The sequence below is a fragment of the Tetrahymena thermophila genome (genome assembly GCF_000189635.1).
Source record: "Tetrahymena thermophila SB210 genomic scaffold scf_8254820, whole genome shotgun sequence".
Taxonomy (NCBI): domain Eukaryota; phylum Ciliophora; class Oligohymenophorea; order Hymenostomatida; family Tetrahymenidae; genus Tetrahymena; species Tetrahymena thermophila.
Window position 1 is genome coordinate 276,119 of NW_002476575.1, and position 12,048 is coordinate 288,166.

The 12,048-nt window shown below is 21.3% G+C and overlaps 3 protein-coding genes across 3 annotated transcripts; all 3 read left to right on the plus strand. All coding sequences in view use genetic code 6, as the record gives it.

The window, feature by feature from the left end:
- Positions 1-323: 323 nt before the first annotated feature.
- On the plus strand, positions 324-4,009 carry TTHERM_00702250 (hypothetical protein; the record flags this gene model as incomplete). The annotated part of the gene is made up of 7 exons (XM_971745.2): positions 324-1,345; positions 1,409-1,530; positions 1,700-1,787; positions 1,841-2,192; positions 2,249-2,347; positions 2,412-2,576; positions 2,795-4,009. The coding sequence occupies exons 1-7, from the start codon at positions 348-350 to the stop codon at positions 4,007-4,009; spliced, it is 3,039 nt and encodes a 1,012-aa protein (XP_976838.2). The 5' UTR covers positions 324-347.
- Positions 4,010-5,814: 1,805 nt separating this feature from the next.
- TTHERM_00702260 (eukaryotic aspartyl protease) lies at positions 5,815-6,849 on the plus strand (the record flags this gene model as incomplete). Its single annotated transcript, XM_971746.1, has 1 exon — positions 5,815-6,849. The coding sequence occupies one exon, from the start codon at positions 5,815-5,817 to the stop codon at positions 6,847-6,849; it is 1,035 nt and encodes a 344-aa protein (XP_976839.1).
- A 1,614-nt stretch (positions 6,850-8,463) lies between these two features.
- On the plus strand, positions 8,464-11,987 carry TTHERM_000702269 (beige/BEACH domain protein; the record flags this gene model as incomplete). Its single annotated transcript, XM_012795319.1, has 14 exons — positions 8,464-8,490; positions 8,616-8,838; positions 8,987-9,168; positions 9,720-9,788; positions 9,836-9,994; positions 10,145-10,419; positions 10,474-10,633; positions 10,682-10,741; positions 10,797-11,002; positions 11,062-11,206; positions 11,286-11,399; positions 11,470-11,565; positions 11,629-11,790; positions 11,862-11,987. 14 exons carry the CDS (start codon positions 8,464-8,466, stop codon positions 11,985-11,987), a joined length of 2,004 nt encoding a protein of 667 aa, XP_012650773.1.
- Positions 11,988-12,048: the final 61 nt, after the last annotated feature.

Here is a 12,048-nt window from a genome sequence, read left to right on the forward strand (position 1 = left end):
TTTTAATTATTAATAATTATATTTGATTTAAGTTCAATATAAGGTTTTATCAAATAAATAATATGAAGAAGATATTTTGAGTGAAATTTTTTTGCTTGCTTCTTTTTTTGTTAGTTATTTTATTTGTTTGCTTGTTTTTTTGTATCCGTTATTAAATTAATAATTTGAAATCATATCAAAAAATTGAGGCAAATTGATGAATTTGGAATGTTCATTTGATTTTTAATTGATTGGCTAAACTAAATCAAGAATTTAAGAAAATAAATATTTTTAAACTAATAACGAATTAATAAATAAATAAATTGATTAATTAATTAATAGATCTTTTTATATAGAACAAACAAAAAATGAACAGCAAAAACAGGTAGCAAAATATTTAAGTAATTCTTAGCGAACAAACAAATAAGTAGGCTACTGATGCAAGCTTTTAAAAGGCTAAAAAAATATTAGAATAATCAGGTCAAATACCTCTCTATCTTTCAAACAGCTCGTTTAAGTTTGACTAATTAGAGCAAGATACTGATTGTGTTGAGAATTACCAAAATTAGAGAAACTTAGAAAACTAAAAGTAAAATAAAATTTCTCACACTTCAAAAACAGAGAAATTCAACTAAATTTTTGAAGACATTCATTAATAATAATCTCAAAATAAAGAATTGAAATTAGATATACAAGTAGAATAGCGTTAAAAAAGATAATAACAAGCTAGTTATTAGTCATCATAATCGCCTTCTCAAACAGAAAACTAAAATGATCATGTTTTATGCAAAAACAGGTAGTTCTTTACTTAGTCTAAGCAGGAATATAAAATTGGAAATTAAATTGACATTCAAGATTAGATTGGAGTTGTTTCAAACAAACAAGAAAGAGTTAACAGCACAAAAAAGTCTTATGACAACCTATTTGGTATTTTAAATCCGCCTGCATAATATAAAACTGAAGAAAATGTGATTTCTCTTAGATAGCATCAAAAAAACATAGAAAAGCTTCATAGTCTCAATTCAATAAACATTCAAGAAAAGAACATTACAAATAAAACAGAAAATAGGTAGTAAACATTTGCTTCTTCTGAAAATGAAAATGAAAACGAAAATGATTCAAATGAAAAAGAAGATGATTTTAATTAAGATTTTTATATGAAACATATTATTCAAATAAATTCTAATGAAGAATAAAGCACATATCTTCATAATAATATCTGCGATATTACAACGATCACCAACTCAGTCTAAGTTAATAACGAAGAATTTAAAATTTCAAATAACACTTCTCACTAAAAAATGAGAGCTCCTATTGAATCTTCAGATAACAGTTTCGAAATCGATATGAATAAAAAGTAAAAAATGTAAGCAAAATTATGATAAAATATTGAATGAATTTCCAATTTATTTTTATTTATTATTAAAAGATAGCTCAAAAATGTCCTCTCCAAACAAATAGAAAAGGAAAAAAATTTAGATCTTTTATAAAAAAACAAAAACATTGACCCTAAATCTAATCTATCAAAAATTATTCAAGACAAAGAGCAAGGTTTAAATTAATTTATTCACTTTAAAACAAATTATTTTTATCATAAAAAAACACTTGATGAATATTAAATATTTACTTAATGATTTCAACAAAAAATGAAAAAGTTTTGAAATAAAATGATTCATTCCATTAAATTTTTATGAATTTTACTGAATTATTTATTTAAAAGAATTAATTGATTTGAGAGAACGCAAGAGAATGATAGAAGAATAAAACAGTAAAAATTAATCTTATATTAGTTATGAAGAGCACTCTAAGTAACATATAAATTAATTATTTATTTATTTCTTATTAACATTCATTATATTAGATAAATAAAAGAGCTATAATAAGAAGTAGTTGAAAAGGAAAATATTATAAAAGAGCTATAAGAACAAATAAAGAATTTTCAATTAAAAAACAACTCTAACGAAAGTAAGGAAAAAGGTAATAGTGAAAATCTGCTTTAAGAATTAAAGGAAAGAGATCAAATAATATTCAATCTTTAAAAAGAGCTGAAAGAAAAATTGTGTGATTAAGAAAGTTATAAAGATAAAATAAAATTTTATCATGAATAATAAGTTAAACAGCAAACAAATGACATATTAATTTGCTAACTAAACTCAACTATAAAGTAGTAGCAATATTAAATAGACAAATTTGACATTATTCAGAAATAAAAAGTAATTCTTTTAAAAATAACATGTCTTCAAAACAAATTTTATTCATTTTTATTAAGGATGACACTATCGTTTAGCTTGAGAGCTAGTTTGCTTAAATTAAGTAACAATTTAGAGTAACTTAAGAGGATCTTTCAAAATTCAGAAATGAAAATTAAGTAAATAAATATTTATTTACTTGCTAATAATTAAACTAAATTTGTTTTTTTTTTAAAAAAAAAGGATCTTAAATTAAAATTAAAAGACTTAGAAAGAGAAAATGAGCTTTCATTAAAATAGTTAAGTGAACTTAGAGCTAATTGTGACCAACTTTCAACTGAAAATAATAAAGTCAAAGAGTAATATATAAAAAAAATGTAATAAATGAGTAGTTCCTAAGAATAAAAGGTATTCATTTATTACAATTTAAATATACCATAATAACTAAAATTAATCCTTTTACAAGTTTTACAAGGGGGGATTTTATAAATATATATTTTTTTAAATTTATATCTATTTTATTAATTTAAAAAATTATCTAAATTTTTTATTTTACAGTTTGTAATTTTTTATTAAAACAAATGAAACAACTTATTCATAAACTTTTATAATAATAATTATTTTAGTTTTTTAATGAACTTGAGCACAAAATAGGATAGGCATTTACTTATTAATTTACAGATAAAAACTATACTCTTGGAAATGAGCAAACTTAAAATTAGCTAAAAAAAATTAATTAAGATATAAACTAAAATAATGAATTAACCTAAGAATACTTGACAAATGAGACTTAAACAAATACAAAATTTATTGAAAAAAATTTAACAGAATTAAGAAGAAATTCTTTAAACAAGTAGATTGAGAATTTTTAGATTCCTGAGCAAAACCAAATAGAATAAAAGCTAAACAAAAGTTAATTAAATAATTCAGCTCTTAATTTAAGCAGCGAATAATTTGATTAATCTTAAATCTCTCCATAAAATTAATAAGTTGTGCTAGATAACAGGCTAAAAGAAAGAACTTCTTCTTAAGAAAGTGGGATTCAACGATTTTTGAATTCTTCTTAGATAAATTTATTTAGCTTTAAAAATACTCTCAATCCAAATGATTATAATGGTCTTTCAATAGCAAGTGAAGTTTAATAAAACCCGAGAAATTATAGATCTAACTCCTCTTATGATGGTTTTGCTCGTGCTTCATCTAGTTAAGCTAATTACAATACTTTAAATTATAATTAACAATATCAACAACCTCAATAGTAGTAACCATCTAATTGTTTTTTATAGAGCCAAGTTAGTTATTAGCCTTGCATTAGCTAATAGCAAGCATAATAAATAATTAACCAGCCTAAAAGATTTAATAATAATAATAATTATAATGAAAATAATTTAAATAGTAGTGTTAATTACAATCACTAATCAGAATTAGAAAATTAATAAGTTTTACAGGAAAGGAATATTTTAAATTAGTTTAATTATTAAGCTTAAGATAAATTTGGTAGAAAGAATAGCGATACATCATATTTTAACAAAAATCAAAAAATAATGTAAAAGCAATACATTCCATCAACATTATACTCTTAAAAATTAAATTCTAACAAAGAAAATAGCTACTAACTTCTAAATTAAACATATGATTATTTAACGAATGTTAGGAGCTCTTCACCTTTAAACACATCTGTTAATAATATAAAAAATACTATAAATTAATAAAATTATTATTCTACTAATGAAAAACCAATTTAAAATAATATTGGAAAACTTAGATATGCTATTCCTAGTACAATTAACCATAATAACCACTAACTTCCATTAACTAGCTTTTGCAAGTAATTTAAATGATAGACAGAAAGACAGACAATCGATTAATTTAAAATTAATAATCAAACATATCTAAATAATTTAAGCAATATCCCAAACTGAATAATATAGTTTTAATTAAAAGAAAATAATAATTTTAAAATATATAATATAAAGAATGCTCATAATAATTACTAATAAATCAATTATTTAATTACAAATACCAATTAATTGATTAAATATTTCTAAATAAATTGTTTCTTATTTATATTTGCTTCTCAAGAATATGAGGATTAAAAACTTAAAAATTAATTCAATAATAAAATAATTTATTTTAACTTTTTCGAAAAAAAAAAAAACAAATTAATTTAATATATTTCTAAAAATATAGTTTTTCATAAACTTAATTTTTTAAACTATTGTGTTTATAATATAGGTCATTTCCTCAAATAATAAATTCTCATTAAAAATATATTTTTATTCAATTTGTTATTATACAAAAATTATTTATTTTTTGGGGTTTTATTTGAATTATTCATTAATATTTGAGGATTAATAGTAGCTTGTAGCAAATAAATTTTTCAAATTTTTGCATTTTGGTATCAATTTAAAAGCTGGTAGTGATAGATTATTTATTATTATCAAAGATTCATTAATTATTTCAAATTTTTCTTAAAAAAATTAAAATCTATTTTAAAATAAACTTAGCTAATATAAATTAATATAATTGGATATAATAAATATATATGAAATCTCTTAAAATTTAAATAATACTTTTTCATTTCAAATAAAAAGCAATATTTTTTATATAAAAGAATTTTTGAATAGAATAGTTCCTATGAACATATTCTTTAATAGGATAAAATAGTGTTTGTATAAATATAAAGTTTTAGGAAGTATAGGAGCTTTAAAAAAGATATTTAATCCTATTGTTAAAAATTTGTTAACCTAAAATTTTCTAAATGAATTAAACATTTGAGTTAGTAAAAAACATTGAATCAGTAACAATATAAGAATTTAACAGTTATCTAAAAAGTATAATTACACTTTTTTTAATTAAATTATATGTTTTTTGTAAAAGCAAGCAATTTAATATTTAGATTAAATAAAATTAATAAAATTTCAATTATTTTATCTTTTTTACAAAAGAATTTAAATAAGTAATTAATTAATATAATATGAAAAAAAATTAAAGCTTTTTATTCTTAATTAGATAAAATTATTTACTCTTTATTTCTTTTATTTCTTTTTATAAAAGAGTGATGAAGTGAATTCTTATAAAATATTATCAGATAATAACTTTAAATAAATTTGCTAATTTTTATTTTAAAATTCAAAAATTTTGTTGTAGTTGATGAAATAAATGAATACACAACACAATTTAATTATTGAAGACAGAAATTCCTGTTGAATAAAAACATCTATTTCGCTTTTGTTGCTATATTGCAAAGCTGTGTCGATTGCTAATCAAACACAATTAGCATTCATTTGAAGATTAGTGAATAAAGCTGTTTAATGATAAATATGTTTTTATGAAATTGTTTTATTTATATTTTAATTATTTTTAAGTAAAGCAAGATAGTTTTTAAATTAAAAAAAAAAATAATTATTCTATTTCTTAAAAAATATTTAAATTAAGTCATTTATTCTTAATTAGATAAAATTAGTTACACTTTATATCTTTTATTTCTTTTTATAAAAGACTGATGAAGTGAATTCTTATCAAATATTATCAGTTTATTAATCATAAATAAATATGGAAAAACTTTATTTTTAAATTCAAAAATTTATTGTAATTGATTAAATAAAAAAATAAACAATTTAACTATTAGAGACTGAAATTTCGGATGAATAAAAACATTTATTTGGCTATTTTTGCTATATTACTAAGTTGTGTTATTTGCTAATCAAATACAATTAGCCTTCCTTTGAAAATAAGTGAATAAAACAGTTTAATAATAAATACTAAATATGGAGACAACTAATGTGAGGTAAATTTAATACCTTTAGATGATTATTGCTCTAATGTAATTACTCAAACTGATAATGAACTCAAGGCTTGTGGTGTCAAGTTAATTGGTGAAAATAAATTTATTGGAGGGAAATAGTATGTTGCCAAGTTTTAACTTGGTGATGTTTAAGCTGATTTAAAATTTACTAATCCTGATTCACAATCTAGCTTTGAAGGAGAAAAAGCACTGTGCTTTAGTAAAAAAGACAGTAAAACTTAAGACAATGTAATTGATGAACTCTTTAAACAAGGATTGATAAAGTAAAAAAGATTTTATGTTAATGTTGACAGCATAGATACAACAAAAGGTGTAATAGGAAGCATTGATATTGGAACTCCTAACTTATCTTTAATAAAAAAAGGATCTAAATTGGTAAATCTTAAGCATTATGATTAAAATGATGATTTTTCAACACCCTCAGATTCTTCCTTAAGATATGGAGATCTTTAATTTATATTTGGAAGTGTAGCTGGTTTTGACTTACTTAATCCTTACATCAGCATTGGTATAACATAACTAAATGCTATACTTAAATAAATTAGAAATGATGGAGTTAAATACGAGTATTATGATGATGATGCTAACATTGAAAATTATGTTTTCAACGTAGATTCTATTGAAAAGTTAAAGGATATTTCATTTAATGTAATTGCAGATGGTGATAAACCATTTAAAATAATAATTAAACCATAACACTATACAAGAAAGCTAAAAAATGGTAATTATTAAGTACTTATCTATCCTCAAGCTTACACTGATTATATTGGCCTTGGTTATTCTGTCCTCTAAGCATACTATTTAGGTTATGACATACCCAGTTAAAGTTACATCATTGCTGAAAAAGCTGAAAGCAATGTCAACTAATTCTGATAATATTTTATAGATAAAATTATATATATATATATAAAATTAATTTTTATAAAAGTAATTATAAAATATTTTTTAAATTAAAATTTAAAATTCAAATAAACAAATTAATAAATTAACGATTTATTTGATTATTCTAACTAATTTTATTTATTAAATATTCAAAGATCATCTATCAATCAAAATTCCCCTTAAAAAAAGTAAAGCATCAAAATGCTTTATCATCTTCAATTTAAAATTGAATAAAGATTATTTAATCTAAATTTAATCATTTTATTAGGTTAATAAATTATAAATGCCAAATGAATCTAGAATATTTATAAGAATATATTTAATTTTTCCAATTATAAAAGATTAAAAAAAATAACTTTTATTTTCAATTACTTTTATTAAAGCTTCACAAAAGTATTTTGTATTTTAAATTTGATTTTTTAGCAGAAAATTTGTTAATCAAATATAAATGATTAAACAAGTTATGATGCATTTAAAAGAAATAGACATGATACTAATTAATTTACAAATTTCAACATAAGATATATCAAAGCAACTTTTATTATTAAATTCTTTTAAATAAAAAAAAATGGTTAAGTTTTTAAGAAGCTTAACTATATTCTAAATTTTCAACCATATCATTTTTTATTATTTCTGTTTTTGAGAAGAATAAATTTAAACTATTTCGAATAATTATTTACTTATTTAACAACTTTCATAGATCTTATTTCATCTCTTTATACTATGGATAAAAAAAATGTTTTATTTAACACTTCATAGAAAGAATAAATTATTAAATTTTATAAAATATTTAAGAAATTAAAGTTTTGCATAAACATAAATTGTGTTACAAAATATCATAAAAAAATGTTGTTTCTATTTGACTCTCGATCGCTATATATCGCTATATAATTTTATAAATTGTGATTTGAAAAAAGATTTAATTAATTAAATAATTTACAAAAAACAAATTTAAAATATTTTATTATGTTTTTATTAATTTTACTAAAATATTATGATAAGAAAAAAATAATAGAGTAATTTATTAAGTTTGTTTTCCCAATATATTTGATAGAATGAACAAATGCTAATAAAGTAGTTAAATATTTTTAGAACTGCTGATGCAAAGTAATTGTTTATTTGTTCAATTTTCAATATTTGAAAAATATTAGCTTTATTTGATCATGTTTGTTAATAAATTTAATTAAAAAAAAAAGAGTCTTAGATTTAATTATAGATTAAATATCAAAGAAAATAAATATGTTTATTTATTTCTTTGTTTGTTTACCAATGAATTTTATTACAAAAATTGAATTTTGAATAAGAAGATAGATAGATAGGAAGTCCATATACAAATAAATACTTTTTAAATTAAAAATAAATAAATGATTGATTTATTGATTGATGAATTAATGAATGAATGAATGAAAAAATGACTGAATCATAATAAAAATCAAACAATAAATTTGAAATAAAGCATTTACATAATAAATAATTAATTTGAAAAAGATATTATCCAGCAAAATTAAATAACTCACTTAAATAGCTTGATAAAGAAGCAATAAAGCAATTTAAAAGTTAAAAACTAAGCTAAGCATTTTAAACTATAAATTAACTAAAATAAAAATGAATATTCCACCATAAAGAAGCAAAGTAATAAAATGAATTTTCTTTGTTTGAATAACTTCTAAAGCCATATTAGTTCAAAAAAAACAAAACAATTTTTTAAAATATTCAAAGAATTGTTATAAATGTGATACTTTTTAAAATATAAATAGCTACATTCCTATGTGATTATGGATGACAAATTTGAAGCCTAGTAGCAACTCAACAGGCTTTAAGAAAACTAATACCAATCATATTAAGATAGAGTTAATATGTTTTAGCAGAATAATAAAATACTAGAATAGGTCAGAAGTCATTTCAAACATCCTGAATAATATGAAGGAGATCATTTGGGTGGTGATCTCGCTTGGTAGAATGAATACTACAAGCTTTACAGTAAAATTATTTTTGATTAGCTTATAGGTTCAAAGCAATATTTAAGGACATAATTAATCCTATTAGTTATTTATTGCTTCTGACGTTTTTTCAGAAATCATTAAAATTAATGTTTTCTTGATTAAATATTGTTTTTATTTTAAAAAAGATGATAGACTTTAAAAATAATTCGAAGACTTGTTAACTGGAAAGGGTTTTTCAGTCTACCAAAAAGATCTTATCATCAAGCCAGTTTCTGGTAACCAATTCGAAGAACTATTGATTTCCTCCGATAGACTTTCTCCCCTCCTTAAGGCATTAGAAGACGAAAACAAGATCTTGAAAGAAGAGGTAATAAAATTCAAATAAAAAATATTGCTTCAAAAAAGTGAAATTAAATATTTAAAATTAAATTCACAAATGAGTGAAAAATGAATGAATATCAAGCAAATTCAGATAAAAAAACAATCAAATATGGCAAATCATAAAAATTCTATTTATTTTTATAATGAAAATCAAATATTTATTTGTTGATCTCCTTTAAATATAAAGAATATAAATAATCTGTTAGATTGATTGCGAAACACCAAAAAATATAATTTGAAAATAAAAAAGTAGTTATTAAATAAAAGATAACTTCATCACTACTTTTGTTATTTTAACGTTGGAGTCTATAAATTTTATCAATTAAAATGCAATTTAAATAAAAAATTTTTTAAAAAATAAACTTACAAAAATAAATTTTAACAACTTACTTCTATATAGTCCATTTATATTTTAGAAAAGGATTGTTTTTTTATCAATTTATTAGAATTAGATTTGAAGTTTAGTTATCAATTTTGAATTCAAAAATTAATGGCGAATAGACGACAATATATTTTTATTTTTTATTTGCTAATTAGGTCAGTCACTTGTCTGGAGACTTGAAGAGATTTATTGGAATGGTTGAATTGCTTTTAGAAGAAAATAAAGTAAGCTTTTATTTAGAATGTAGACAAAGTTAATTACTATTTTTTAGTACATTAGGGAACACATTAATTAGAAGAATAGGGATATTACAAAGTTAATAGAAACAATAGGTTTAAATGATGGTGAAGAGATTAATGATCTTAAACATAAAATTCATATTTTGACAGAAGAAAATAATATTCTCATTAAGCATTTAGATGAAATGAAGGTCAGTTTGTTTTATTAATTTAGTTAATTTATTGAAAAATTATTAATTCATTTATATACTTGTTTATTTATTTATTTATTTATTTATTTATTTATTTATTAATTCATTTATATACTTGTTTATTTATTTATTTCTTATTTTAATTTTTAGAGATTTAGAGAAGAATATGATAACTTTGTTTATGAAAATGACTAAGAAATCAACAGAGCTAGAGAAGTTATTGAAAAAACTAAAGACGATCTCGAAGAGGCTTTGAAAAGAGAAGAATCTCTTACTAAGTAGCTAGCTTAAATTGAACCTAAATTTACCAAGTACTCTTAGAAGGTTGCAGAATTGGAAGAGCAAGTTGAAGAACTCCAAAATAAATTGAATCATGCCAAAAACGATAATTAGACCTTAAAGAGTGAATATTTGCATTACAAAAGGTAATTGGCTTTTAAAGTTTAAATGATTAATTATATACTTTTAATAAATTAAAGTCACTATGAAGACTTAAGCAGAAAGAGAGGAGATGAAAACGATCAACTCCTTTAAGAAAACAACATGCTTATGAACGAAAAGAAGGAGTTTAAATAATAATTGCTTTTCAAAGATAGATAAATTGAAGAACTTAAACAATAAGTCCTAAGCTTTAGAAAGGTAAAAAAAGAATCTTTAAATTGTGTTTAATAATTTAAATGAAAATAGGATGTTGAAACTAAAGGATATGATTTGGATGAGTTAAGCCAAGCTGTAAATGAGTTCAAGGTGAGTTTGTTTGCTTTGATAAATTAATTTTTAATTTTGATTGTATGAAAATTAGAACTAAATTCAAGTAGAAAAGTAGAGAGCTGAAAGTGCTTTGCAAAGAGAAAGATAAATGAGAGAGCAATTTGAAATTATTCAAAGTGAATCTTAAAAGAACCAGATAAAATGCGAATAGTTAGAAAGATAATACAATTCTTTACTAGAATCTTCTCGTTAGGAGTTATAAGACAAGCATATTAAATACGAAGGCCTTATTGAAAAGTGATCTTTTTTTAAAAAAATAAGCTTTTATATTAAGTAATTTTTAATAATGAATAAAGATAAAAGATTAAAAACAGAGAAGAAATGGATAGCAAAGATGAGGAAATTACTGATTTAAAAACAAAAATAGTCGAAAAGGACAGAATTATTTAGCAATTAAACAACGAACTTGAAAGAAGAAACTCAGATGTTAATGATTTCAAGGTTTTAACTTTGCTTAAATAAATTATATTTAAATTAAAAGATAATTTTTTATACAATAACTTTTGTTATATTATAATAGAAAAAATTATAAGACTTAAAAGAATCCAGAAACTTACTCGACAGGCAAGCTTAAGAGTTGATTTAACTTAAAAATGAAAACAGAGATCTTCATAATAATTTACTAGAATTAAAGGTAATTTAATAAATATTATCTATTTGAGCATATTCAAAGAGTTATTAATTATTAATTCTATTAACTGTAGAATTCGAAGGCAAGTTTCTCAGGAGGAGAAAAAGAATACAAGCAGATGTTAAATCAAATCAGAGAATTTGAAATCAGTATTTCATAATTAGAAAAGGTAAATTTAATTAATTGCTTATAAATGTCATAAAAAGTATTTGAAATAATTATCAAAAAATAGAATAATACTTTACTTAAAGAAGAAAATGACCACTTGAAAATGTAAGTCTAAGACTAAAAGCAAGAAGTCAGAGAATTCTAAGAAAAATTAGCTCTTTCTAAAAAGGAAATCTAACAATTAAAGGACGAAAGAGATGAGATGATGCAAAAATAAATGGAAGAAGTAAGTTTTTTTATTCTTATTAAACCTGTTTATTTGGCTAAATTTTAAATTATTTTTAACAAAATAACTAGAGAATCAATAAAATGGGTGGGTATGATCAAGGCTTTAAATCAAGATAGGATAAATTTGATTTTGACCGCAGTAAAGGTGGAAATGCAAGTACATTGGATAATCAACCTTATTTGCAATACAAATGAACCAAATCAACCAACAAAAATTAATTAGATAAAAATAAAAACAAAAATCAAGATAGATATA